Source organism: Mytilinidion resinicola (assembly GCF_010093595.1).
Source record: "Mytilinidion resinicola strain CBS 304.34 unplaced genomic scaffold BDZ99scaffold_3, whole genome shotgun sequence".
NCBI classification, from domain to species: Eukaryota; Fungi; Ascomycota; class Dothideomycetes; order Mytilinidiales; family Mytilinidiaceae; genus Mytilinidion; species Mytilinidion resinicola.
Window position 1 is genome coordinate 558,626 of NW_022985439.1, and position 27,448 is coordinate 586,073.

The window sequence follows — 27,448 nt, forward strand, 5'->3', positions numbered from 1 at the left end:
AAATGATGTCAATTGCGAGCTCGAAAGAGATTGGAATGTAACTTTGTCATGTAATCATCGCGAACCCGGAAGGATTAAGACTTCTGGTCTGAGAATGAAGATTTGACAGGAATGAAAAGGGACTTACCATATAAATACGTACTGATCAGTATCACAAAAAGAGCTACTTTTATCCTTCTCGTATGTACAATTGAGTGAGGTAATCCGAGATTTGACCAAGATATATACAAACTTCAGCTGCGAAGTTAATACTTACAGCGAAGATTAAAAATCCCTCAAGCATGAATATCAGACTCCACTCAACTCCCACAAGAAGATTACAGTCAACTTGGATCATTTCCCGCTTACTAAGTCCTTGACCGACTGTAGCACCCCCTTCCCTTCCTTCTTTCCCTCTTCCACCTTCTCCCCAGCATCCGCCATCAACTTCTCTCCATTCGCGACCCCCTCCGTAGCCACCTCCTTTGTACTCTCCCCCACACCCTGCACTATTTCCCTCAAATTCCCTAGCTCATCCCGCCCCTCCCTCCTCGTCCTCCTCCTCGCCACCTGTGCCTTCATTGCCTTCTCTTCCTCATCTCTGACCTCCAATTCCTTAATCCACTTATCCCGCTTCTCCAGGCGCAGCTTCTCGGCCACCACGCCCTCATACTCCTTCCGCTTATTCCGGTCCTCCTGGTAGTATATGCTGCCACCCAACATGGCGACGATGGTGAAGCCTTGCGCGTAGATGCGGCGGCGGAACATGACATTCGTGCGGTTGCCATCACCGCGGCGGATGGAGCGGGTGGCGCCGATGAGGGCCGCGACGGTAAGGACGCAGCCTAGGGGAACGAGCGGTTCTTCGCGAAGCCGGCGGAAGAATTTCTCGGCGCGGTTTTCGTTGTAGAAATCTCTGAGTGGGGTTTTAGCTCATATGTTCAAGTTGGAAGAAATTTGACGTAGAGAGATGGGATAGACTATGCGTTTGTTGGTAAATACTTACGCATTGCCGTCGAAGGAGGAGGGGAGGGGTGTTTCTCCCGACATGATGGCGGAGGGACGCGGTTAGTTTGATGGTTTTATATGGTTACAATGGCTTTAAAACTGGAGCACGCTCTAACTTAGAGGCCCTAGCAGAGAATTGAGTAGGCTTCGAGGTTTGATCGGCTTAGATGTGAGGATGGAAATGGTCATGCCGCAATGAAATGGACCGAAATCGATTATGTCATCACTTTTGCCAAGAACGTCAATGGCGGATCTCCGTGTGCCTGGTGAGCTTCGGAATACATATCCGAGGGCCCATCTCCTCAACACCTCCTAATTCTCGCTGTTGGAGCTACATGCTCGCGCCCTCTCACGCCCTTGCTGCCGCGCCATGAACGAGGAGGCTTCGTCCTCTGCCGCGCCACCGCATCATGAGAGCCCCGAAGCCGATAGCATCGCGAACGTTGACGAAAATATCGAAGATGAGGCTATACTGCGATCGAGGGAGGTAGAAAGTGCATTGTATAGGAAGAGCACGGGAAAGCGGAAGCGTATAGCATTTCTGGATAGCCTGCTTCGGGAACTGGACATGTTAATCTATCTTCAGCTCATCACGATTTACTATATGGAGTAAGCTTTCAACCGATACAAAACCTAGTCCGTAGCCCAAATTCTCCTCTCCATGCTAACCAAAGCTTGTCTGTAGCTGCTCGTTCTTCTGGCTATTCATACGCGGGTGCCTGCATTTGTTCACCCTTACGCCCCTTCCCGACTTGATGGTCGTACCACCACGAGAAGAACAGAGGGCATTTCTACCCCTAATACTAGCTCCCTATATTACCTGTTCGCTCCTACACCTGACCTTTCCGCGACCATCAGCCGGCGAAGATACCCGGGGATATTTGCATGGAGGCATGATAATAGATTTCATTGGGCAGCAGGGGCCGTCGTCGAAATTCCATCTCGCAGCATTGGATATCTCGGTAATGGTATTGCAGGTCGTAATGCTGTCAGTGCATGTCAAGAGGCGGAACTTGAAGAAACGTCTACCTAAGCCGTCGGGGACAGAAACGACTCCAACCACAGCTCCAGCTACGGAGACAGCAGACCAGCCACGAAATCCGGAACAGGACGCAGATGCTGAAGAACGTGGGGTTTTGCGAAGGACGGATACATTCTCGGACATCGGACAAGAGCCTGACGAGGAGGACGAGCTGCTGCCGACCGCGGAGGATGCCAGCACGAGACCATCTGCACCAGGCGCAGATCTTCTTGATGCACTCAACTCTGGCCAGGTGGTAATAGCCGACCTGCACGTCCTGGATACGCTCTGGGAGGAGCACGAAACTTATTCGGCAAATTTGACGGCACGGTCGAGCGGCGCAAGCAACACGGCGAGTGCATCTCTCGGTACGAACTTTAGCGGCGCATTCGATACGTTTCGTATGCGACTCGGGGGTGGTTGAATGGGGATTCGGTCTCGTCAAAAGCAAACAACCCTGCATGAGGTATTGGAGCTGCTCGTTTCACGGTTGGCTCTACTTCTCTTCGACAAAGCACGTTGCCGCATCCTTCACAGAAATTGCCTCGGAAGTGTCTCCGCGAGACTCTCGGCGTATCGATTCAGACGCCGCCCAGTGAGTATACGAGTTGTTGAGGACAATAGACCAAAGAGTTGAGAACCTGAGGCACATTCCTGCGACGACTGGCCTCGGACGTCTCTCTGAGATATCTTCGAGGCAGCCACCTGCACACCCCCACGACACCACCTCAACTTAGCGTTCTATGCGCCGGCCGCTGTGCGTCGCCATGCCGTCGCTGTCCACAATCCTAGAAATGGAGCAATCCATTCAATTCTGCGTTTTACCGAGCCGCACCGCACCACTCCCCGTGCCTTTTCACTGCTCGGGTGTCGGGATACCGCGATACCCGCCAGCACCGCCCTGGGCACGGACAAGGACATGCGCCACAGTAGCTTAGTTGAACGACCCCTGCTCTGGAAAAAAAAGGTCCTTCACGACCCAATCAGATAGTCGCGAAAAATGTAATCTCCACCAGCTCTGTTTCTGGCATAACGTGGGTTTCCGTGTGCAAGTGAAAAAATTCCCAGGAATCTGGGAGAGAGCAGATATGGGACGAAATTGCGACTTACTCCACCGTCTCAGCACCCCCAAGCCGCGTGTGGCGGTTCTAATCAAGCTTCAGCTGTGGCCCAGCCCCGACGTCAACGGCGACGTCAAACGTCTTCCGCCAAATGCAGCAAGACATGCGGCAAGCCAAAACCGCTGCGCCGCCAGTCACCCCCCAGAAACACCAATCCCCGAGCCTGAAAAATCTGAGACACGCTCCCGCTCACATGACCAAAGCTCTCTGCAACTCACACTCCCCCTCCATCCCGCGGCCCACCCGCAAAACGCACGCACAGTGACAAGCAGCAGCGAGCACGGGGGCAACCGGTGCCGGTCTCTGGCGCACCCCTGTCATGACCCGCTGTCCGCCTTCATGCATCACGCACATTAGCGCGCCCAAGCCAAGCCAGCAAGCCCCGCCCTGTCCCAGATTAGGACGGGTGCGCGGCCGCAGATGCGGCTGCAGGGGTGGGTCCTGGACATGGGGCGCTTGGCAAAGGCTGCGGAGCGGGGATTGGTTGGTGGTGTAAAGAAAAGAAAATGTGTTAATTGCTCCGAAATGGAGGCGCCGAGGGCGGCGGTAGGCGGGGCGCGTTTTGGGCTGGGTGCTTTAGAGAGGTTTTAAGGGTTCTGGACTGGGCGGTGTGGGTGGGAGTGGTGCTCGGGCTTGGCGATGGGGGGTTGGTGTTGAGAAAAAGGTGATGGGTCGTTTTCTTTTCTGTGATGGCTAGGGCAGGGTTGGGGTTTGTGGAGGGGTGAGAAGGAGACGTAATCGCTGTCTATGAATGATACTGTATAGTGATCATAGAGCGTGAAGTTCCAACTCTTAACATTTCAACCGCTCAACAGCTGCCTCTGCCGCAAGAGAAAGAACGACTCCTCACTATCTGATCAAACTTGATCGAAATCGCATCTCGATCTCCCCATCTCGATATCCCCATCTCGATCCCCATCTCATCTCAACCTACAAACCCAGATCACAGGTCACAATTCTCGTCACGATCTCCAATCTCCATCACACCGCCCGTCTGCCCTGTCCTGTCCTGTCCTGTCCTGTCAAGCATAACTCCAGCCTGCATATCCAACTTTGCCCAGTCCCGAAAACCGCCCTAGTGAAGCTCATACCACCCATAATCATAGCCGCGCCAGCCACTCAAAACCCAGAGAATGAACTGGATTTGAATTTTCCACCGAGGCAACCAGGCGCTGTGGCTGGGATCGGGAAGGCAAGTGCCGGCATGCATGCATTGCTGAGTCGCCGACACGTCCCCGCACTGTGGGGCACGATACAGCTTCGAGCGGTCAAGGATGCCAGGTGGGTCAGTGCTGGTACAGGACGGTATCCACACTCAACGTCAGGTTGGCGGATACTGTGTAACTGTATTGCTTGAGCGGCATTGAGGAGTTAGAAACTTGGAGATGGGATGGATGGATGGATGGATGAGAGGAAGTGCGACTGAACTTGATCGGCTTGCGATCCTTTCCCTTCATCCCTCATGCGGATTTGCAGAGAAAACATGCGACCTAGGTCCTGGGTTGATAGGTTGAGTTTGGCACAGGGTGCACGAAACAACTGCCGTACCGCAGTCGTTGCTTGCGCACGTGCACCTGTGAAAAACACGCGTCCGGAAGCAGTTGGGAGCTGCAGGACATTGTTGACCCGCACCGCGCCCCCAGCTTCGGCAAGGCAGGTGAGCCGAGCTCACGCATTAGCCCGCTCCGTCTGCATGCAGCTGTGCAGCTGCTCCAAACCACCCAAAAACGTCTCCACACCGCTGGGTATAATCACCGGCATCAAAAGCTTATCCAACCAAACAGCGGGCACGCAGGAGCTGGTGTTGGGAACAGCAACCCTCGCATTGCATAAGCGTCCCTGCGCAATGTATGTCAGGAGGAGTGCGGACAACACACAGGCGATACGATGAGATGCGTTGCGATGCATCGAGATTCGACTGTCGCAGAGCGTGATTGTGGGCCCACAGTCGTCGTTTGGTCGCTCCATATCGCTCGCACTACCTGGCTCTGATCCGGTTCCCCATCCACTTATGGAGCAGCAAGGGACTCCCTACCTCACCTCACCATCAGGATTACCCGATCCGGCCCTCATCCCCTCAAGCCACTTCAACCATCCTCCGACTTTCGGCCCTCGATCGCAGTCTCCCCCCTCCTCCGCCGCCTCCGTAGCCCTATGGCAATTTCCCCTCAGCAGCAATCATGATAAGATGGCGCCCTGGTTTCGGGCCTTCTATCAAACCTAGCCCTTGTGCTGCTTACCGGGTTGGTAGTGGCTGGCTGGCAATGCACGTTCCATCCCGAGCTTGAAACGTCGTTAAACGGCTGCCAGGTTTCCGCCATACGCCTAACGCGCAGGCTCACGCGCGTTGGTGCCAACCGTCCACTACGGATATCCTCCCGCCTCGTGTTTAAGGGGTGCTAACCAAACGTGCCCAGACAACCACCAAGCAAGTGAAGCTGGTAAAACTACGGCCCTTTCTCGGGTCTCCCAAGCGTCTACGCATGAATACCAACACAACTCGTAAGTCCCGGGAACGACTACCGCTGAAAGTCGTTGTATATTGTAGGATTAAACAGGCGACGGCGGTGGTCAAGGATATGCCCATGCCAGTCTTGATTCGAAAGAGATATCCGTGCTAGCAGCACATCGCGCCGCAATGCGACGAGATTTCGATGAGATGAAATGAACCTGGACCTACGTCCCGTCTCCCCGGCCGAGAAAATCGTATGTTCCACAGGACGATCACTCAGATCTGCAGTCGCCCCCCTTACCAGCTCTAGCAACGCGCTACAGATCCCCTGTCAACTGCAGCCTCGCGCCGTAGATCTCCTTAATCCCCCAACGCCGCCCGAGGTAGTCAGATGTGCAGGGGTGCAGGGGTTCAGGTGGTCACATCCACACTCTTCCAGTAGTGTCGGAATCAGTGCCTAGGCCTCACCAAGCGCCCCTCGCTCGAGTCTGCATGCCGCATCAGGCTTGTCAACGTTTCAAACCGGACACTCACCGTGCCATTGGTAGTTAGATAGCGGCATCGAGATAGCGCAGCAGCCGCCAGGATCTGTAGCGCTTCTTTAGACCCGGCCAACACTCACTTACTCTTGAAACTACTGTTAGAAACGGGAAAGGTACGTGTAAATGCGACTGCCATCTTGGAAATTTTAAAATAAGGCGGACGTTGGGGCTGTGATTGGTTTGAATTTGATCGGATTTCTTTTCGGCTTCGATGCGGTAAAGGCGCTATCGGCAGAAACCGAACGTTGTTTTCACTACGAAAATGTGCCGTCTTGAAACGGCCCAGTGGATTTTGGATTGCGCGCTCTGGCTCCCCTCTGCCGTACCCCTCTCGTTCGCCCCGTTGACCGGAGTGTTTCGTGTGGCTTCGTCGAGGGCTGGGCTACTCCCCTCTCTTCCATCTGCTGACCGTAGGGTGTTTTCCCCTTCCCCCTCGCTGGCGTCTTCTCTGCGTACATACAAAAGTCCCTCAAAGCTTATTTCGAGACTGAAAAAAGGTGGTATCATGGGTTTCGATCCGCGAAGATCTTAGATGGTAGTCTTTGGTTCTATATGCAATTCTGATGTGTAATAAGAGAGTAAGAAAGGAAACAATGCCCTTGTTAGGGATATATGTCGGAAGACGGTGCTTAGGAGGTTCTGGGTGCTAGTGGGTGCCATGTCGTCTGGGATGGCATGAAAAAAGACACTGAAACGAATACTCGCAATGCTCTCAATAACAATAACGTCTTAAGAATCGAGTTGGTACGTCTCGCGTGTACTGTACTGCGCCATTCCTTCCACATTCGTGAACTGTTGCATATCGGTAGAAGAGAAGATAGTGTGATGAAATGGGGTAATAATAATGATGCACCGATGTCGCCGCTTCTCCGAGGGTATCAACTTCTGTTATGGAAAAAGAAATGCTGAGGTGATGACTGGTCCAAATTGTTGCTTTGCGCCGATGAAATCCGAGAAGTGCTTATGCAAATGCTGCCGCCGCCGCCGCCGAAAACGCCGATATCGATATAGTGAAAACCCCGAGCAAGGAAATCGGCCGATTAGTGAGCCACGGAGAATTGTCGGTTTGTACGAGCTGAGAGCTATGTATAGTTTGGAAATGTTCACAATGAATGTGAGGTTGGGTTTCAGAAACCCTGGTATGTGCGTATAGTGATACGATCACTGTCTGCGGGTATCTCGTCCGGGCATAGGAGGCCAGCTCCTCTCGTACCTGGCTTCCTGAGAAAATGGATCCCGGAGAATTGGTCGTTGAGGATGTTGCTGGGGTTGTGTGGACTCGACGTGTTGCCGGATGGTGCGAGAGTCATGCTGCTGTTGCAAATGCTGCTGTTGTGGCGAATGCTGCTGATGCTGATGTAACGCATGGCCACCTTGATTATGGTTCCCGGTCTGCGATGCTGGTACTGGGACAATCGAAGGGAACGCTGTCGATGTATAGGGTTGATGTTGAGACCCAGGCCCTGACTGTGGCACTGGTGCTGGAGCGGGTGCTGGTACGTAGGTGCTTGTGCGCCTGCGTACATTTCGCCCAACATCTCGATGCTCTGGCGGCTCGGAAAACTCAGAATACCGGTTCGGCGAGTCTGTGGCAGAAGACGCCGCAACGCTTGATGGAATCGGGGTTCGGCCAATGCGTGGAGACGTAGGCCGAGGGAAATGTACACCAGCTCCCGGCTGCTGGCCGATGACATTGCGGAAGTAGTCCCGCTCTGCCTTGTAGTAGTCTAGGTCTTCGTTTGCCTCGCGCAACTGCTGTTCCAACTTGGCGATAGTGGAGGAGGCCTCCTTCTCCTTCTCTTTTCGGCGCTGGCGAAATCGGGCCGAAGCTCCTGCGTTCCTCTTCCTCTTTTCATCCGCTGACTTAGAGGCTGCCGACACATCGACCGGGATTTGGATTGAGTGCCCCTCCTGAGTATTTACAGTTAGTATTTGATAGCTGCTTTGGCCAGTAGACGCCACAGGAATGTAATTTCGTTCTGATTCCACAGAGAGTGGGGGGTTGCTGTACTGCTGCGAAGAAGGCGTGTCACTTCTCATCCTAATGTACGAGGATTGCGCCGGACCACCCTGCTCATACGGATTCCCTGTTAGTTGAGCTGGCTGGCTAAATGGTGAAAATGACGTAGTTGGGCTTGCACTCCCTGACTGTGGGAATCCCATGCTTCGTCGTCGTAGATCTGCTCTTTGTAGTGGTGGTGTGGGCGCTGGGGGTGGGAAGTTGTACTCAGCACGATGAGCAGCCGGTGGAGTTGGTAGTGGCGGTACCCCCGAAGTTCCTGGCTGGACCATGTACGCGCGTGTGCCTGGTGAGAGGAACGGCGTATGATGAGCATCAATCGTTCCAGTAGGCGGATTGAGCACTCCCAGACTCTGAGTCCGATGTAGTGTTGGAGATCTTGGGCTCAGAATGTGCCTCGCGGCTCTTCCAACGCCTGGATACGGCCTTCCTAAACCGTGGTCCTCCTGGGTCGAATCTACACTAGTCGGTCGACTGAGAGAAGGTAGACTGCCTGCAGGTGTTGACTCCATTGGGGAAGGTGATTCCATCTGAGCTGCACTTCGCCGCTGGCCCCGCTGCTCGATTAAATCTGAGGGGGGATTTAGAATGGACTGCATTCCCAGAGATCTTCTCCCATCCGTAGACGGGGTTGGTGGGGTGCGCGAGACCTGCCGTAGAGGGGGTAGGGAGACACCTCCTCCACCTTGCGAATCCGGGGTGGGGTCCCGGGAAAGCGAGTGCATGCCCATTCGGTGGTTTGCTGGTAGAGGAGCATTCTGGCGAGGCCTTTGGAAAGAGTCGTCATGATTAGAGCCAGACTGAGATCCTGGGGCGCCTTGACGGGACATGGATCCTTCGTCGAAGCTCCCCCGACCCAGCTGTGCCAACCATGGGCGGTCCTGGGCTGAATTTCCGGCGTGAGGCGGCAGAGGAGAGTCTTCCAATCGCGGCCGAGAATCGGGAAACAGTGGAAAAGTTGCTGGCAGAGGGGTTGGAAAGCGCGGATGGTAATGACTGTGAGATGAAGGAGGAAGCGCAAAGAGAGCGGGAGCAGCCACGATGACGAGCGGTAGGGTCGTTTTGCAACGGCCCGGACAGTTTGGTGGAGGGGGAGAAGAAGGTTGCAGTGACTCGGGAGAAAGCAGGAGCAATAAGCGAGTGGAGCAGGGCGAGCGGGGAGTGTCTGGGGGCAGTCGGGAGCGGGACGATGTCAGACAGATCCGATTAGGCGTGGATAGGCTTGCTCAGGGCCATGATACATATCAAGGTCGGGCTGTGAAATGAGAAGGCAGGGCCGGCGGAGGTCTGAGGGCGGGCACGGGCGAGCAGCAGAGCAGTGTCAGTTCCCTTTGGGGGCCGTGGGGAGCAGGGTGGATTTGAACGAGCCCGTGACTAGCTGGCGGATGCGGGCGCGCTGTGCGCTCACAGCCACTGATATAGGGATTGTTGCGGTGAGTTGGGCAGGCCAAGGCTGGCCGCACGATCAGCCCGAACCCGGGGCCTGCAGCAAATCATGCCCGAAGCAACGCGACGGGGGGGCCTGCTTGACGGCCAGCCCACTGCCGGCGGGGGAGATGGGCACAGAGCGCGGGCGGCCAGCGCTGCGAGTCGTCGCGAGCAGCGTGCATGAGCGAGAGCGCGAGCGACGAGCGGCACATGCGCCCACGACGGCGAGCCTGAGGCGGGGCCAGCAGCGCGGAAGGCGGCAGCACCCCGAGCCACCAGCTGCCTGGCAGTGCTCCACCGTGCTCCAGCAGTCTGCAACTGAGCTCCAGCAGCGCTCTGCCCCAGGAGCCGTCCCGCGCCTGTCGTGGGGCGTGATGGGAGCAGCTGGTGCGACGCCCAGCACCCGTCTCGCCCTTTCGCGGTTGCTGTCAGGGTGGCAGCATGGTGCACATACAGCGGACAGGCGGCGACGACAGCGCAGCCATGCGGTGCACGGAGCGGCAGGCTGGCCACGATGGCGTGGCAGGTGGTGCGCCTTTGTGGCCGATTGGCATGTCGCTGGGCGCGGTGCAGGGCCGGCGTGGTGGTGGAAGCGTCCGGGGATGCTGCATAACGGTCCAGGAGGCCTTGTCGTGATCAAGCCGGTGCGACGCTATCGTGCAGCGAGAACGGCTAGCCCGCTTCCTGCTGCTCGGGAGCGTCGAGACGCTGCCACCAAAGAAATGTCCGATCGCTGGTGCCAGATGCACCTCCTGCAGATGCCCTCACGCAGCCCACCCACGCCCCCAACGGACCCCAAGTGGCTCAAACGCACCGCACGCAGCCCGACGAGCGTCAGCACGCCGTGTTGTGCATTTGGCGGTGGCTGTCGAGAACGGCTGGGGCATACGGCAGTTCGAGTCCAGTGCCAAGCATCGATCCAGACTGCTAGCGGCATGAAGCATCTCGAGGCTCGCTTTGGGCGCGGTTTTTCTCGGACCGCCTCGCTCACCGTGTGCTGCTTTTGGAGTGTCGTCCGACGCAGGAGATGCAGAGCGAAGCTCAGCCCTGCCCCGGCCCGCGTTGCAAGGGTGTCTGGGCATCAAGAGATGTCGGTGATGCTAGGATAGAGACTCAGGAGGGGCTCGTATACTGGCCACCCTTGGCATGCACATATGTGTACCTTGAGATTCCCAAACCAGAGCTAAAAAGAAAAACGTGGTAGACGCTCCATCACGTCTCAGTTCCCATCATGTACTGGGGAGCTTCAGACAGTATCAGACAGGCAGAAGCCGGTACTTCAGACAACAGCCTGAGTGACGACGTAAAAGAACCATGAATTCTGTTGAGATGTCCAGGAGCCTAGGCAGCTGCAAATTCAAGCTCTGTGCGTGCCATGGTCTTTCTTCGAACTCCGGTGAGGAGGGCACTCTTGCCATGGATCTCCGGGTGTGACGATGACGGCATCTGGTCGATATGTCGGGCAGCATTCCGGGGCCACGGTTCCCTGGTCAGACCAGAGAGTGCTCCACGCGCATTACTCACGGGCCCAGGTGTCCGTCCCAGCGCCAAACAGCGATCGTCTGCAAGCGATGAGCCGCCGCCGGTGCGTGTTCTCGGGTCCTCGCAGAAGCGGCACGGCGGGAGCCTGTCAGCGACGTCAAGTCCTCGGCTGGAGCGCGAGACACCAGGAGCAAGCGAAACGGCGTCGACACATCACTTCCCGACACTGTGGTCGACCGAAGAAAGATGACGCCCGGCTAAGGGATGGAGGGGAAATTGCGTCGACCTGTCTTTGGCCCCTTCGCACCCGTGGGGGTGGTTCCCACGAGCGAGAGCCCCTGCTGGATGATGCGCTTCCTGGTCCTCTTCCCCCAGACGACGGGGTCCTCTGCAGCTGAGGACCACCGTGGTAATCCCAAGGCCCACCACGAGGTCCCAAGCACTCGTTTCCTTGCGATGGTCCTCTCTGAACAACACCACGGCCGAACAGAGCGCGTTTAGCTGTCGTCCCGTTTAAGCCAGCCTGCTTGAAGACAACGACGGGTACCCCTGCCGCATTGCAGGCCTGATCATGTGCTAGCAGCCGACACCAGGTGCAGAATCCTCCCCGGCCTGAGAGAATTCTGTGATTGGGCGTTTTTGCTGCTTTCTGCGACGCTGTCGTGCACGACGCAGGAGAAGCTCTATGCGGGTGAGGAGTGGCATGCTTGTCGCTCTTTCCCGCGCACATGCCCAACCAGACCCACGTTTGTGGCTCATGCAACTGGGTCGACGACCTGCCCCTTCGAATCCACTCCCGTCGGTGCGTGTCATCTGCATGCACTCGCCGCCGGCCAGCGTCGGCTGCCCCGTTCCCCGCACGAGGTGGCGGGGCCGCCTGCAGTCGGCAGATGCGGTGCTCACGACCGTCGGCAGCTGCGCAGACTGCAGGATTCCTAGTGGTGAGTGTGTTGGGTAGGTGGTACCAGATGAATTCGTTGAAGTCTAGGGGGGCATGGCTCGGAGTGGGTGGCTCCCGGGACCGCGGGATTCTTCTTGAGCCCTGTTTCCAGCGACAGATCGGGAGCCGTTTCGAGATCGCAGATTCCACAGCTCGCCTAGAAAAATCCACCAGCGCTTGCCCGCTGTGCCGCGTCCGAGCTGTCGGTTCCGAAGCCCAGGCAAAAGCAAAACCAGCACGGCGTGCGACCTTCGCTTGCAGTCTGCCGCCGGTGCCTGACGAAAGCGGTAGCGGCCAACCTCGTTGCAATTCGAGTCCCGTGACGTCGTCAGCCGGCTCCAGTCGTGTGGGTGAGAACGGGTGCTTGCATCTCGGGTTGGCGTGTGCACCCTCCCGTTCGTTCCCCTATCGCCGACCCTGGTGCCCCTTGGCCTGGTGCCTTGATTGGAAGAGGCTCTCCGCGGCCCCTCCAGGGCCTCGCAGTCTTTTGCGGCTCCGCAGCCATGGCCTCATCTTGTGCATCGATATGAAATTGCGTGTGCGCCAGGGCAAGCAACGGGCGCACTGCTGCTCCTGGCCAGTTCGGGTCCGTACGTACCTTTGTACTGTGTAAGTCGCTGTGGTAAGACCAGCAGTCCCTGCCAAAGCCGTCGTTATTCGCCCTGTTATGACCAGGTAAGGCGGATACGTAGATCGAAAGAGTCGTGAACTCCGCACATGCCTGCGTAACCTCCCATGCATACATAGACTTTCGCATGCATTGCTCTTGAGAGCGTGAGCTGCTTCCTGCAAAGCATCCCTAGCTGATGACCAGGCCTGCAGGGATCCTCACAATTCACAGTCTCTGAACACGACGTCCCTGCTCTTCCATGAAGCTGATGCTAATCTCCGGACACACCGGAGCAAACACCACCTGCGACTGGAATACGCCACTGGCAATTTCGAGCTCGCCTGCCTTGCTTCTATTGACGGATTCAATAGCATCAACCAGCTCCGATCTTTTGCCTCTGCTAGACAGCCGGTCAATCAACAGCCTTTTCAAGCTTGCTTGGGTCCAGTCCAGATATCCCAACACGCGGGGCATAAAAGAAAGTGGCACTCTCAGTTTGAGCCACTGCTTCTTGGGGTGCTTCAAAGCATTTTCAGAGATCTAAGCGTGATGGAAACTCTCTACCTTGGGCTGTTTGAAAAGTCATCGATGCCCTCCACGCAGTGGCAGACAAGTGTACACACAAGACGACTTTTGAGTGTGCCACTTTTTTCTCACCCAACGTGCCCAAGTTGTGGCAGATGAGAGTACCTGTTCCACATGACACTTGATGCTCGATACGACAGCTGCCCTAGACGCAAAGTCAGGCGCCGGACATGCAGTAGCCTGTCATGGTGTTGTGCATCTGTAATCCCAGCATGCAGCAGTCCCTCAGCAGGGCTGGCTGAAAAGGCGTTAGGCCACCCTTCCATTAAAAGCTGGGCTATCGAAACGGGTTGACAGGATGCCAGCATGACAGGCGCCCTGCATGCATTCAGTTCGTCACGTCGCTCGATGTCAGCCTTTTAGAGCATCTTCCTGCGTCCGGTGACCTAGCGCGGAAACTGAGTCGACCCCTGTAAATTTCCTTTTTGGGCTATTGAAGCGGTGGCTTGAAGACTCATTGGCTAGGGAGATGTTATTCCCCCCTAAAGGCGTTCGGAATTGGTACCTTATACGGTAATTTTGTGGCTTGATTTCCGCGCTAGGTCACCGGACGCAGGAAGATGCTGTATCGGAGTCGAAGGATGCATTTTGGACAGAGTTTAGCCACCGGCCGCTCGAAACGAACAAAGAAACGAAAGGCGCGCCCAAAGAAGATGACCGAAATTGCAGGGCAGAGGCCATGATAGGCAAAGCTGCTGCATGTGGTGTTGTGGGTTCAACCCGCCAGAGCAGGCAACGGCGGCATCCTTTGCAAATCTGCAAATTGCACGCTGCAAGCCATGCTGGAAATGTCAAGGTTTTTCCAATTTTCATTGGTCCAGTGCGCCATTCTTTGACCCGCACTGTCCTCTCTTCATACCGACCGCAGACTCCACATCTTACTCTGGAGGCGAGGGCGTGATGCTGCGGCTGCAAGCTCCTCGATGCTTTGACCCTGCTGTGTGGCGCTCGCACCGGCACGTCGCGGAGCGCGCGGGATGGCGGTTGGCGGCGCGTGCGGGTGCACGTTTGATGATGCCAGAAATAACATCGGACTGAGGATCCTGACTCAGGTGACGAATTTAAGGCTTGTGTCTTGTGGAGCGCCAGTTCGTTGGGAAACGCCTCATGTTTGATGGGCTGTGATGAACTGTGATGGCCTCGCATTGGGTAAAGGCCGTGGGATTCTCTCAATCGGGCATTCCGGGATGTAGTCGATGAAGCTGAAGCGTGAAAGGATGGGAGATGGGATGGGAAGACGTTTGGTCAGGGCGGTATCAGAAGGCAATTTTAGCCGAAAATGCCAAGCCTTGCGAAGTAATGAGCAATCCAATACCACGACAGTAAGATACATATGTTGACGAGAGGATTTTATAACAACTCTAGTTCACGTTGTATAGACTTGTATATGTGATGTGGTTTCCTAGTAGTGCAGGGAAGCTGCTGGAAATGCGGCCAGCCAGTGCACCAAGACTTCTGTCCAGACATCCTTGGGACACGCGGAAGATATCGTGTATTAGATGGTAGGGAGAGTCATCCGTCCATTTACTGTTGCTACTTTCCTTGTTAAAACCTATAAAGTCATCGATCATCCATGTTAACGTCTGTATGGAGGCTTGTTGGCTATTCATGCGCGTCATGCTGTTTCTAAGTCATTTGTCGTGAAAACAGCAGCGATGATGCTAGTGTAGAACGTGACGACAAGCTCACCCCGACGACAAGCACATCGTGATGATAAGCATACCCTAACCATGCATGTGTGGGATGAAATAAATACCATGTCGAAGATCGAACCTCGTCTACAAAGCGAAGGGTTCCGACTCCTCCATCAACAAACTCTAAACTGTCTCCGTACCGGACTTCCACCTAAACTTCTTCAGGCCCTTCACGCCAACATGGATCTTGAACACGCATCCAGCCATCGTATCCGGGTTCTCGTCGCCTCCTGCTGATGTGATGACGAGGTCCTCGCCAACGAAAGCAGGGCACGTGACGTTAGGTGTTGGGCATGTAATTTCTACGGCGACTTTGCCTTCAGGAGATATCCTGAGCACCTTACCCGAGCCGTGGAAAGCACTCCACATGTAACCCTCTTCGTCGATGCAGTGACCGTCTGGTTCCGCATCCAGGTTCTCAGCCCATCTGAAAAAAACGCGGCGATTCGAGATGGCGCCGGTCTCCGCATCAAAATCGAAAATATAAATATTCCTTGTGGGCGAGTCGGTGAAGTACATGTGTTTGTCGTCAGCGCTCCAGGTAGTGCCATTTGGGATCGTGACGCCTTCGAGGATGCGGTGGAGGGACATGTCTGGGTCGAGGCGGAACAAAACACCTTACTTTGTTAGTACGTTCTATGTCCTATTCTGCTATTGATGCTGTTGGTATAATAAGCAACAAAAAGGACGGTATGAACCTACCTTCATCAATAGGATCTTTGACCAGAGGGTCATCCATGAACCCCACCCAGAACCTCCCTCGACTATCAATCGCCCCATCATTCGCCCGCATGCGCTTATCCTTACCATCCTTCAGCTCCTTCTCACTCCATACCTTCTTAATGTATTTGTACGACGCCGTCTCGCGATCAAAGATGCCATAGCCATGCTTTCCACCAAATATCAAATCCTTGTCATTGCCCTCGATATCGCCCGTCACCCCGATCGAGACATCTAGAGATGCCGCGACCTTATGCGATGCGGACCCTTTGGCGAGGTCGACGGTATGTAGTTCTTGTTTGATGATGTCGACAAAGCGTAGCGTATTCGTCTTCTCTTCCCAGAAAGGCGCCTCGCCCAACCCACAGGAGAGCTTGAGCCAGGGCTGAACACAATATCAACCGCATGCAGTTTGAGGATCCTCGGAAGTTAAACTCACCTCTATAATCGTGTACTTCCTGATCTCACCCATTGCGTCGACAGGTGCTCTAGAAGAATGCGGTCGCAGCTTCGTCGTCGAAAAGACTTCTGCCCCTCTAGACCTTCCGCGTCGTCGGTCCATAGCTTCCGACACCGCGTGCCCCATTTTGGACACCAGATGCCGGTTATCGGCCTGAGAAATCATTTCCCGCGGGGCCTCAAAGACTGTCGTAAGCGGTACGTATTTGCGCAACAAATAGCGTAGAGGAAACTCCACAGCCTGGCATTTTGTGCTTATCGTCGTTCCAGGTGGTCGAAATGGTGGGTCCAGGGCTGATTGGGTGATTGTACAAACCAAAGCAGGAGAGGAGCGGTGCTGGGGAATCGGGATTGCGATCCGCGAACCTGGGGGCCGACAGAAGGCTGTAACGGGTGTTCCGATTGTGGCCTTAGGCATTAAGTATACCCCAACTTTTTGATATCACGCTCACCGATACTTCGCATTCTTTACGAATTATCGAAACTGACACTTCCAGATACCATGTCACCGATCATCTCACTGAGTCATTCTTTCGCAGAAAGCAGCCGTATCATCGTACCACCATAACTCATTGCCGCCGTGATACTCGAACCACAGCCACATGCTCCCGCACTTCGCGCCCTTTGCGTGCTCAGATTGCAAGGCCGTGGCACTGGAAAGTATTGGGATGCATGCTTGTCATGGGCCCTAGTAGAATGAACCATGGTTGCATGTCTGTCACTTGCATGGACCATGTGCGACATCAAATTCGGTGACACAACGACCAGATCTAGGAACCACGCTTCAGGGTTGTGGAAGCGTGGCAGCAAGGTATATACACGTGTGAAGTCTTGAGTGGGAAGCCATGAGCGGCATAGAAAGATCCCGAGATTGGCGAGGTCACATGTGAAAGGTGCCTATGACAACTCTTCCAAGGTGAAAGCATTGGGTTGGCCATAATCACTTCGCAGCTCTCTCGACAGCCACTTCTATTATATCATGAATCGCCTGAAATTTTTCTCATTTGCATTCTTCAGTAATTTAAAGCCTATCTGAATATCTGATACCATGACAAAGCGGCTCAGACAGCGGAAACCACTACACTCATACCTTTCTCCAGACGCTGTACTATCACGGCACATAAGGACTTCCTTTCCCAGTAGCCCATCTCAACACCACCAACGGAACAACCAGCGTAACAAAGGAACTAACCTCGAAAACGACAAGCCAAGCGCCAAACCTCGCCGACTCGAACAACCATCTTGGCACCGATTCCTTGACTCTATAATCCAGTCTCGCATCGTACTCTTCTGATGTATTCCATTTATCCACCCAAGCCTTCCCTTTAGAACTCTTCGGCCTACCCAACAGCGGCGACACTTCTGACGCATCTTCTAGATCCAACCGACCATTCCCTTCGATATACGGCACCTGAGGCTCCGTCAACCTGTCAAGACGAAACCAGCGCTCCATAATGTTAAGACTAGTCAGAGGCGGTTTGCCACCCCAGTACGCGATCAAATTTGGCCAACCAGACATGAGCAGGATCGGCCATGTGAGTGGTTGTCTGCCGCCTGTGGACCACTGAATGACGAGGCCCATGCCGGGATCTAACGAATCTTGTAAGCAGCTGTGACAACACCGGTATAAGTGGGGTTTGGGTATGCTCGTACCATACGTCCAGTATCCCATATACGTGCAAAATCCATCTACTATAATATCAAAGCTGTAGTTCAGCGGCAGCGACAACACGAGCACCGCTTGCAGCAGCGTCAATCGCTTAAAGTAGCGCTGCAGGATAGGCGCAAGCTGCATGAGCATGGCAGAGTGCGCCGTCCAGTAGACGGCGTACGAGAAGGGGACGAAGACTGGATCGTTGGGAGCCTTTAGGGGTAGCCACTCCAGGAGATGATGTCTCATGAAACGGGGGCTGTAGATGAGATGTTGGCCCTACATCATATTAGCACAAGGCAAAAGAGAGGGAAATAAAATGAGCACATACTCAGTCTCCAATCGTTTCCATCCAATAGCAGATCAGAGAAGTGGAAAGGAACAGGAAGCCATAGGTCAGGCGGCGGTTGCGAATGCTGTTGGCAATCGAAAAGCTGATGATAAGACTGCCTCCGATAATATTGACGAGCTCGAAAAGGCGATACGCAGGAGGGTTCTGGATGGAGGGAGGCGTGGGTACGCCGGCCCAACGATCGTTTATGGCTGGTATGAGTGGTAAGTACGGTCGAGGAAGCAGAGCCATGATCTTACTATAAGCATCCATCTAGCCAGTATTGGAGCACGATTAAGGTAAAATTGGTGTCAATGCAGGTTACAGGAACTCCAGGGTCGAATGGCGTAGACGCTACGGAGACGGGGAGGCTGATATAAGTATACCCCACACTCTTCTCCGAATTTCGCGCAGACTAGTTCGAGTCGAAGGTATGTCAGATACACCGTAGAACACCTTAGTTTTCTAACTGTCTGCATAGTAGTCTGTATACAATCTTGTGGAAAGTCAGTTATTGAATTTAGCTGCACGTGACGACAAGTCATTTTTACACACTCATCATCTCGATCCCCGCTTCGATTACCCCACGCACCCTCCAGACTGATTAGACTTCTTAGACGACTTCTAAGTCACTGCCTAGTCTTCAGTAGGTGGGCTTCAGGTTGTCTGGCCTCCGTAGTCTTGGTAAGATGCCCCTCGATATGTTGGTGAATTATGCCCGCTGATGAAGCTTCTCATAGACAGACGACCTCCACTCTCGCAGTACTCAATCAACTCCTCGGTCGTTCCCCGTATTCAGGTATCAGCATCCCACAAGCACGCTTGCAGATATTATAGGAAGTCTCGTCTGGGCTACAAAGAATCTATCAGAATGCTGTGCCAGCCCGAGGTATCTCTAGCTTCAAACTCACCACTACTAGTACGCATGAACGGGTATTTGACTGCCATAGCCGGACTCAACTTCCACTTATCAGTATTCGAAATACAATACTTTGCCGTGAATTGCGCTTGCAGCTCCCGAACAAGCCCAGCGTCAAGATGTCTAGATCCTGCGCTCGTAGCAGCACTAGTATCAAGTCTCTTGCTGGTAATATCAATTTCAGCATCCATCTCCTCCTTGATCTGCGCTATTGCTGCTGCTGGCTGCATAGAAAGCTCTTCCGGAGTAAAGTTCGTGCGGATAGACATGTTCGTGTCTACTGCAAATTCCAGGCTCCGGTGCTTATCATCACCTTCGTACGACACCTGGCGATCGTGAAAATCGGCGGTAACGATCTTCTTTCGTGTCTCGAGAAACAGTGCACGCATGAATACCGCAACGCCTAAATGAGGTAGTTCGATGACCACGTTTTCCAAGATATCTTGCAACACGTCCCCGGCGTCGATGGTATCCTTCCGAAAAAGCACCTGGTCACGTAACTCAGGCCATGGTATGAAATCAAGCCAAGGAGAGTAGCGAGTCGTGCATATGACGATGGATTGGAGGTCGGTAGGGCGGAACGGTCGGCGGATTGCTTCGCGGTTTGCAGAGGTGGGCTCGAGGCGCCACCGGACAATAGATTCGTGGAGTCTTCCTTGACCCTAGGATATACGTGAGTAAAAGGAGTATAACTTGTGATGCAGGAGTCCCTACAATACATTGTGCGTATTCCTCTAATTGGGTCCAGGAGAAGAGAACGCGTACGGCTGCTGCTAGCAAACTTTTCCAGAGAGCTTCTGTTAGTTGCTGCATCTGGGAGATGTAGATGGATAGCACCTGCTCGAAGTTCTCCATGACAGATGAAGACTTGGAGGAGATACTAAGGCCAGGGCTACATGCCAGGTCCGAGGGTTGAGGCTCGGTGTGTGGTTCAGCCGGTTGATTGGTGTAAGATTGGAAGAAAGGGGCCTCATCATGTAGTAGATTTTGTTGGGGAGATGGATTTGATTGCAGAAGTATCTCGTGAGCCATCATCTCGTGGAAAGAAAGTTGGCTTTCAGTATTGTAAGACATCTCTGGTATATGCGTTTCAATGCAATGAAGACTAGGGTCAATTGGCTGGCTAAGGTCGCCGACGGGTTTTGGAACCAGGTCATCCGCGGCACTAAAGCTGAGAGCATCAAGGCATTGGCGAGAGTGGTGAGAAGCTTTGGTTAGGGTAGGGACGGTTGCGCTTGAGGTTATAACAGGAAATGTGCCTGAACCTTGTCCCGTTATGTTGTCCCGGACTATGCTTTCGTAAAACTCCTGGCGAGAACCACCAAAGTGCGCCGATGAGGCTTGAAACTCCTGTTTTCGCAGCCCAGAGGGTGTGATCTCTAGATAAGCAGTAGATTCTGCAGTTTCTGAAGCCTCTCTATCATCTGCCTGGAAGTTGAGTTTCTCATATATAGCATCACCTGCATAATGCGCTTCATCAGCTTAGCCCTCGAATCCCACAACACAACACAACACAACTTACCGGCACCATCCGCCGCATGCGTGCTCAAACTGATCATACTCTTTCTCATCCTCAGTAAACTCTGCTTGAGTTTCGCATTCTCATCCAGGACCTCCAAAAACGTCTTGGTAAGCTTCGGGTTCTTCTCCATAAAGCTCGCATCATCCTCGCCTGCATCTTCCTCATCAACAGCAGACCTTATCCGATCGACAAAGGACTCGAGCTCCCGTATGCGCGCAATCTGTTTCTCACGAGCGTGCTGCTGCGCGATGCGGTTCTGAACCCTCTTGCGCTCGACCTTGGATTCCGCGGCTCCTGTGGGCGGTTGTGAGGTCTTCCGACGGGTAGTCATGGCTGATGAGCGATGTTGTGTAAGTAGAATTTGGTTTATTATAGCTGCAAGTGAGTTGATTTGAGGTGTAAGTGTAGAGTGTACGTCGCCCTAGACCGCACGAAGCTGCTAGGTTCTCCAGCTTTTCCGGCAGTTCGGAATTGCCGGCGTTGGGCCAGAAGGTGGGGTACACTTCAAAATCCGGGGTACATGCATTTTGATATGGCGACTACGCATTGGTAGCTTCTATACGCCTATAAGATGTGGGATTGGCTAGCTACGGTGGTAGTTAAGAGTTTTGAAGTTGGAATGTCAGGGTTTCAGTTCGATGTCGCTCGAGATGATCCTTCGGAAAGATATATATATATATATATATATAGGAGAACAAATGCTTGCTGATTAGTGATGAGACGTATAGGGTTCGGCCTTGAATGCTGCCAGATATTGAGTAGAAGTACTAAATTCGGGCCGCTCTATGAGAGATATGGTTGAGTGAATATTCAAGATCACGCGAGTTTCACGTGACAGAAGTACCATCCATCAGCGACTTGCCACGCGGGGCATGGAAAAGGTGGCACACTAATTCTAGAACAAGCTGTCTCGTGTGTACACCTGTCTGCCACTGTTTGGGTTGCTTAACGTATTCTCAGAAATCTAAAGAAGATAGATGCTCTTCACCTTGGGCTATGTGGAAATTTATTGAAGTTGATGAGTGTGCCACCTTTTTCATGCCTAGCGTGTTTACAAAACACATAGCTGGATGTGTCTCTCCACCCTCGGTAAAAATTTGGGCCAGAAAATATAAAGTGGAGGACAGCTGGTGGAGGATACAAAGGATTACAGGTGGTCAAATAGCAATAAGATTCGCCCCTAGCAGTAACGTGCCGACATCGGGATCTATCTGCCTCTTTTCCGCTCACCGCTCGACGACCCTACGGTTTGCAATCTATTCTTGTCATTTGAATGCCGCATGCTGTCGAGAGCTCGAATTCTCGACCTCGCTATCATCGGCCCAGATGCGGGATGGCAGCAACACAGCCCATCCGCAGCTCGGTACACCGATGCGGCTGATTGGACATGACTTCGTATTTCCGCAACCCGGCCAGTTTCGACATGTAGCCCTGCTAGAAAGCGCGGAGTGGAGAGTTCGGGGCCTACTTGGCAATCTGGGGCTGAGAGCCTCACCGGCCCCTGATTCGGCCAGTTCACACCACAACACCATGACGCGAGCCATTCACACATCGTGCAATCCGCCACTCGCCTCGTATCTTCCTGACAGCGGCCTCAATTGGCTCGTTTGCTGCAAAAGCGAAGTTTCATCACAAGAGCGCAGAGGTGCCTTGTCCAGAACCTCCACAGCCAAGCTCGCGCACCTCGTCGATATACAGCTGAAGCCTGAATTTCTTGGCCGAGGAGAGCCTAACGGCTGCTCTGTATTTATCATGCCGTCTTCTTGCCCCCATCTGCCGCGCAATTATACCAGCTTCTGCACCACTGTTGTCCATCATGAAGCTCAACTGTGTTGCCGGCCTGTTGCTGGCAGCTATTGTCTCCGCATCACCTTTCGTTTCCCGCGGTCAGCCTACCTGCAAAAACCTTAAGGCTGATGCTAACAATGGAGGCCGCAAGATTGGCATTGTCATTGATTCGTCCGGTTAGAATCCCTTCGATATGTGGACAGACTCATCAAGCTGATTCAATCTTGAAGGTTCTATGTATGATACGGATCCTTACAATCTTCGTATTCTCGCGGGACAGCAGATCAACGACTGGCTTGTCACCTCCAAAGAGGCCAGTGGTAGCAGGAAGGAGGATTTAGTCACAGTGGTGGATTTTGACGATGTCGCAACTCTTCTGTATCCGCTGGGAGACCCGTCAGGCGCGGGCGATACCTTCAAGCTGATCGATTCCATGGGAGGTACATTTATTGCTGCCGGCGTCGATATGGCGACAACCGAGCTCACTAAAGGCGGCCACGATCCCACGTCAAATCGATCCGGAATCGTCGTTCTGACTGACGGATCAGACTCCGATACTGCCACGCTGATCGACTCCATCAACAAATGTGGGCAACTCGGAATTCGTGTTTCTTTCGGGTTCCTGGCCTACGATGCATCGTATCAAGACCCAGAGGTACTAACGGCCATCTTGGGAACCGGCGGGATGTATGCGACCATTGATGGCGCAACGGCGCAGAACTCTTTCGTAAACTTGATGATCGTTCATGGTCTGACCGGTAAGGACAACCCTTCACCAAGCAGTGCCACTACCCTTGTCAATGGCCTCTCTATTGCATCCGTCATGGATAGCTCTGGGTCAAATACCTTGACATATACGGCAGAAGCGAAGGAGAAGCTCACGTTCTCGATCACGAGCGTAAATGCCGGAGATCTCACCGCCACGGCTAATGATGCCAACGGGAAGACACTTGGCACGACGACCATATCTTCATACGGCTACTCCGAAGACCTAGTTGTAACTGCGGTATCAGACGGGGACTTACAGCTCAAGATTTCGGGAGACTCGGGCCAAAAAGGCGCACTGTTCATCGTCGGCGTCAACTCCTCCATTTCCATTCAGAATTGCACTCTAGCTTCTGGGCGCTCGTCCGGTCTTAGTAAAGGTGCAAAGGCCGGAATTGGCGTTGCAGTACCGTTGATCGTGGGTCTTCTCGCTGCTGGGTCATTCTTTTTGTGGAAGTACTGGAAGAGTATTCCTGGTATCGGGGGCTCGGGGGCAGCCTACACATCAAACCCCCCGCCTATGGGGGATCCGTCTCCTCACAAGCAGCCCATGGTTCAAACGGACCCCTATCATCCGAACCATGCTGACTCGAATAACATCCCTCCTCAAGCCGATCCACATTCCCCGCCAAATCAAACGGACCCCTATCATCTGAACGATGCCGACCCGAACAACACCCCTCCTCAAGCTGATACAAATGCCCCCCCAAATCAAACGGACCCCCCTCCAAACCAGAATGGCACCGACCCCTCCAATCAACCTACCAACAACCCCTCACACCACCCCCACAAACCCCCTCGTTTCCGTCTCTTTAGTCGCCGACGAAGGAACAGCAACGAGCAGCAGCAGCAACCTCAATCCGGCCAGCTCCAGTTCAACCACACCACCAGTCCCGTGGCTTCGCCGCCGCCAGCACACGTATATCCAGCGCAAGGGCAGCAGTATCAGCAGCAGCAAACCGCCCAGCACTACGAACAGCAACAAGCACAGTTCCAGCCACAAGTCCAATTAGAGCAACAGCAGTATTTCCAACACGGCGATGTGCCGCAGCCGTATTCCCCTGTTGGCTCGCCACCACCACCGCAGCAGCAGCAGCAGCACCTGTATTCTCCAATAGGCTCGCTACCCACCCCGCAGCAGCCGTATGCGTCCCCGGTGCAGGGCTATGCAACACCTATTCCCGTTCCTGCTCCAGCATCTCCTCAGCCTCAGCAACAGCAACGGTATAATGTCAGCCCCGTGCTATCGCAGGCTGAGCTAGCGAGCCCAGCCCCGGTTCGTCCTGAGGTCCATCGAAGGCCGGTTGGTGGGGAGGGGCAGTAGTGGCGAGAAGATACGTGTAGAAGTTTAAAGGGACAATGCCTCGTCATAGAAATCCGTACACCTGCCTGCCACTGTCTATGGGGCTTCAACATACTAATAGAAGCGGATACGCTTCCAATCTGCGTACACTCTGTTGACGCTGTCTGGGATAGCCTCATGAGTTTACTAGTTGTCCAAAACGCCTGACTTCTCTCTTATTCGGTATGTGGAAAATACTATGAAGCTCTTCATGCAGCGGTAAACGAGTGTATAGATTTCTGTGACGAGGCATTGGAGCATGATGATTGATTTTGCAAGAGCTTTTAGAACGCGATATGATGCCGTTTGTAGTTCGCAGTCTTTACCTGTCCTCTGTTTGGTTTGGAGATAGCTCTTTGAGAATGATTGGGTAACACCTGAACTAGAAGGGTCGTTACGGGATAAACAAGTGGGGCAGACATAGGAGATTTGTTGGTAATCTTATTTCGTTTCTTAGACCAACCGTTGAAAACGATGAGATACCCATCAAGGATGATCTCCCACGCTAGCAAATGATTGCATACCGATACAAAAATCACAGCAGACCAACCTCAGCATACAATAAAGCTCTATGCCGCGACTTCACTCAATCCTCTTCTTCCCTTCCTCCAAGAAGCCCAGCCTGGCGTCACTCTTGCCTCGCTCGTGTCTACCTACCAGCGGGCCTATCACAGGATTCTGTTGGACGTGCGTTAAGGCGTCCTGGTAGCCCTCGATGCCCCATGGTGGTGTATTAAGTTTAGGCCAGTTCACCTGAGACATCGTTAGTTCTAACGGTTTCACAATCTGCGTTAGCGAGATGAAAGCCGAACTCACGTAAAGAGTGCCATGCGACCAAATGAAATTCAGTGACGCCGCCGCCACACCAAGGAAGATAAGCATGAGTACCCTCAACGGCCAAACGGTAGCATCAGGGGCTCTGCGGGTAAGCGAGCCTACGAGGACAAAGAAGATGCTGGCAGCGAGGATATAAGGGATTGACTGGATGAATAGCGGCCTCCGATCAACGAAATGGAGCATGCTGCCGATGCCAGAGTCGGAAGGCAAATACGTTCCCAGGAACAGATCGAAGCCATCCTGGCGTGGCCCGTCCATGAAGTTGTTCTTGACATATCTGGTGATTGAGTTGTTGAGATCTTGGAGCATTCCTGCCTTGGTGCGCTGGCCTGTCCGTGTGAAATCAGTCTTCAGGGCGCCGGTGCCGGAATACGACTTCGAGACGACATCGGCGTTATCAGCCCACATGTTGCGGAAGAGGAACTCGAATGCGGCGTCGTCCTCTGCGTTCTCGCCTTCCTTAATGATTCCAACGTCGATGAGCATGCGGCTAAGGATATACCGGCCGAGCATACTCTGGACAACGTTGGTGCGGTCGAGACAGTCCATGCAGTTGGTGCGAACAACAGCACTCTGTTGGCGACGGACTTCAACGCGAGCGGAGTCGCCTGGCATATCCACGCCGCGGAAATAGCCATGTTTTAGGACAGGGCCCTCGATTTGCTGCATCAATATCTTGGCGCGATGCCACTGAAGTCCCTTGGTCTCGTTGTGGAAATCGAAGTAGACATAGTGGAGGCGATCGAAAGCTTGCTTGTTCTCGTCTGGCTCAACAACACGGAACTTCTCGTCTGTGGCGCTATCCGATTCAATCTTTTCAGACGACGTTCCGACGAGGAGGTTGAACATTTGCTCATACGCTTCTTTAACCCTCTTCTCGCGACCTTTTTGGTTGACTAGATTAACAAGCCAGTTGTCACCATAGAGCCGAATCTGCTCTGCAAAATGCAACTTTGCGGCATTGGTGGCGCTCTCCACGCCTCGGATCTGTAGTTTCGGGGTATACTTCAGGGTGTTGACTTCAGCCCAGTAAGCAGGTACGCTTCCTCTTGTTTGCACATATGCAAGGACCTGGACTTCCTTCCCGGCGGATCCACCTATTTTGCCGTTTTGATATCCACCGCTGCCCTCGAATCCTCCGAGACCTCCGGACGCGTGGTCATTGAGAATGATGATCTGCTCGGTCTCGTTGAAGTTTGAGACGTTTCCGTTGTCATCCAAACCACGAGAGAAGTACCGGGTGCCGGCCCTATGTCTTGATCTCCTCGTGATTAGGATGAAGGTCAGAGGTGTTCCTTTGATGGACGTGTTCTTGATCTCCATCATCCCGTACATGACGGGCAGAATATAGGGGTCTACGGCTGGCTGCGGCCCGATGGAGTGTCTGTATCCATAACTGCTACCACCACCAGCTCGGAAATCTATCAAGTCGGTTTGCACGAACTTGTTCCAGAAGAATCGATCGTCGGCGCGTTTCCAGAAAGGCGTAGACGAGTCGGTCTGCGCTTGTCGCTGGAAGCTGTTTGTGACGTCGAACGAATACGAGAAGTAGAGAGGCGAAGTCTTGAGTAGAGTCTTAAGCAATGTGAGATACGTGTCCTCGTCATGGTCGTGCAGAGGGCGTTCGCGGAGAGGCAAGAACTCGGTGGTGATGACTTTGTAGATCATATGGCCCTTGATCCTCCCCATAGGCTGTGCTTTTGTGATTACAATGACATATTTGTCTACGAGAAGAGGTAAGTGAAAATAAGAGTAGTGGATCCACTGTCTGTACCTAATCGAAGCTTGATTATGCCCAAGATGCCAGCTATGCTTGAAACGCGCTTCGAGCCCAGCAGCTTCCCATCATGCAACCTGAGATCTCCAGAAGGCCGGTCGACAACCAAGGTCGGCAAAGAGGGCGACGAGGGGGAGGAGAATGCGTAGTGGGACGGAGACGAATGGACGTTGATATCCCGGTAGGGCAGGGCTGTAGCCATTGCAGCGGAATCCTCGATTGCCTGAGGGCTCTTCACAGCTACAAGGTAGTCTCGCGACGAGATATCCGCAATATGCCCTTGGTGAAGTGTTAACGCAAGGGAAGGTTGAGCGTATGGGCGGTGTTTTGCGTGCTAAGTATTTACTACGGCCAGCCAGGGATGACGACAGCAAGGCAAGAGGCGACCTGGGCGGCGGAGGAGCGAAGCGCCAAGAGCTCCCGGGCCATTCATCACAGGGCTGGCAACCTTTCAG

At 53.7% G+C, this 27,448-nt stretch overlaps 11 protein-coding genes across 11 annotated transcripts; 3 read left to right on the forward strand and 8 right to left on the reverse strand.

The window, feature by feature from the left end:
* Nucleotides 1-516: 516 nt before the first annotated feature.
* BDZ99DRAFT_343601 (altered inheritance of mitochondria protein 31, mitochondrial) lies at nucleotides 517-1,029 on the reverse strand (the record flags this gene model as incomplete). Its single annotated transcript, XM_033714405.1, has 2 exons — nucleotides 517-895; nucleotides 986-1,029. Coding segments are annotated over 2 exons (423 nt in total), but the record flags the coding sequence as incomplete, so codon positions are not given.
* Nucleotides 1,030-1,357: 328 nt separating this feature from the next.
* BDZ99DRAFT_515443 (DUF1746-domain-containing protein) lies at nucleotides 1,358-2,432 on the forward strand (the record flags this gene model as incomplete). The annotated part of the gene is made up of 2 exons (XM_033724971.1): nucleotides 1,358-1,596; nucleotides 1,673-2,432. 2 exons carry the CDS (start codon nucleotides 1,358-1,360, stop codon nucleotides 2,430-2,432), a joined length of 999 nt encoding a protein of 332 aa, XP_033581624.1.
* Nucleotides 2,433-6,007: 3,575 nt separating this feature from the next.
* Nucleotides 6,008-6,896, forward strand: BDZ99DRAFT_458657 (uncharacterized protein). Its single transcript, XM_033718961.1, has one exon. It carries the CDS (start codon nucleotides 6,386-6,388, stop codon nucleotides 6,653-6,655), a length of 270 nt encoding a protein of 89 aa, XP_033581625.1. The 5' UTR covers nucleotides 6,008-6,385; the 3' UTR covers nucleotides 6,656-6,896.
* A 703-nt stretch (nucleotides 6,897-7,599) lies between these two features.
* Nucleotides 7,600-8,817, reverse strand: BDZ99DRAFT_364950 (uncharacterized protein; the record flags this gene model as incomplete). Its single annotated transcript, XM_033714733.1, has 1 exon — nucleotides 7,600-8,817. A coding segment is annotated over one exon (1,218 nt), but the record flags the coding sequence as incomplete, so codon positions are not given.
* A 5,741-nt stretch (nucleotides 8,818-14,558) lies between these two features.
* Nucleotides 14,559-16,386, reverse strand: BDZ99DRAFT_458658 (uncharacterized protein). Its single transcript, XM_033718962.1, has 3 exons — nucleotides 16,042-16,386; nucleotides 15,585-15,987; nucleotides 14,559-15,499 (listed from the first exon to the last, which is right to left on the reverse strand). Exons 1-3 carry the CDS (start codon nucleotides 16,072-16,074, stop codon nucleotides 15,006-15,008), a joined length of 930 nt encoding a protein of 309 aa, XP_033581627.1. The 5' UTR covers nucleotides 16,075-16,386; the 3' UTR covers nucleotides 14,559-15,005.
* A 656-nt stretch (nucleotides 16,387-17,042) lies between these two features.
* Nucleotides 17,043-17,987, reverse strand: BDZ99DRAFT_566618 (uncharacterized protein). Its single transcript, XM_033727605.1, has 2 exons — nucleotides 17,715-17,987; nucleotides 17,043-17,651 (listed from the first exon to the last, which is right to left on the reverse strand). Exons 1-2 carry the CDS (start codon nucleotides 17,959-17,961, stop codon nucleotides 17,173-17,175), a joined length of 726 nt encoding a protein of 241 aa, XP_033581628.1. The 5' UTR covers nucleotides 17,962-17,987; the 3' UTR covers nucleotides 17,043-17,172.
* Nucleotides 17,988-18,043: 56 nt separating this feature from the next.
* On the reverse strand, nucleotides 18,044-18,351 carry BDZ99DRAFT_458661 (uncharacterized protein; the record flags this gene model as incomplete). Its single annotated transcript, XM_033718963.1, has 2 exons — nucleotides 18,304-18,351; nucleotides 18,044-18,255 (listed from the first exon to the last, which is right to left on the reverse strand). The coding sequence occupies exons 1-2, from the start codon at nucleotides 18,314-18,316 to the stop codon at nucleotides 18,044-18,046; spliced, it is 225 nt and encodes a 74-aa protein (XP_033581629.1). The 5' UTR covers nucleotides 18,317-18,351.
* A 365-nt stretch (nucleotides 18,352-18,716) lies between these two features.
* Nucleotides 18,717-20,873, reverse strand: BDZ99DRAFT_181925 (uncharacterized protein). Its single transcript, XM_033713063.1, has 4 exons — nucleotides 20,485-20,873; nucleotides 19,677-20,422; nucleotides 18,955-19,624; nucleotides 18,717-18,895 (listed from the first exon to the last, which is right to left on the reverse strand). Exons 1-4 carry the CDS (start codon nucleotides 20,813-20,815, stop codon nucleotides 18,846-18,848), a joined length of 1,797 nt encoding a protein of 598 aa, XP_033581630.1. The 5' UTR covers nucleotides 20,816-20,873; the 3' UTR covers nucleotides 18,717-18,845.
* An 835-nt stretch (nucleotides 20,874-21,708) lies between these two features.
* Nucleotides 21,709-22,207, reverse strand: BDZ99DRAFT_458663 (uncharacterized protein). Its single transcript, XM_033718964.1, has one exon. It carries the CDS (start codon nucleotides 22,026-22,028, stop codon nucleotides 21,750-21,752), a length of 279 nt encoding a protein of 92 aa, XP_033581631.1. The 5' UTR covers nucleotides 22,029-22,207; the 3' UTR covers nucleotides 21,709-21,749.
* Nucleotides 22,208-22,300: 93 nt separating this feature from the next.
* BDZ99DRAFT_434428 (uncharacterized protein) lies at nucleotides 22,301-23,311 on the forward strand (the record flags this gene model as incomplete). Its single annotated transcript, XM_033717444.1, has 2 exons — nucleotides 22,301-22,448; nucleotides 22,503-23,311. Coding segments are annotated over 2 exons (957 nt in total), but the record flags the coding sequence as incomplete, so codon positions are not given.
* Nucleotides 23,312-24,961: 1,650 nt separating this feature from the next.
* On the reverse strand, nucleotides 24,962-27,195 carry BDZ99DRAFT_515449 (phosphoinositide phosphatase-like protein; the record flags this gene model as incomplete). The annotated part of the gene is made up of 3 exons (XM_033724972.1): nucleotides 24,962-25,132; nucleotides 25,196-26,940; nucleotides 26,991-27,195. 3 exons carry the CDS (start codon nucleotides 27,193-27,195, stop codon nucleotides 24,962-24,964), a joined length of 2,121 nt encoding a protein of 706 aa, XP_033581633.1.
* Nucleotides 27,196-27,448: the final 253 nt, after the last annotated feature.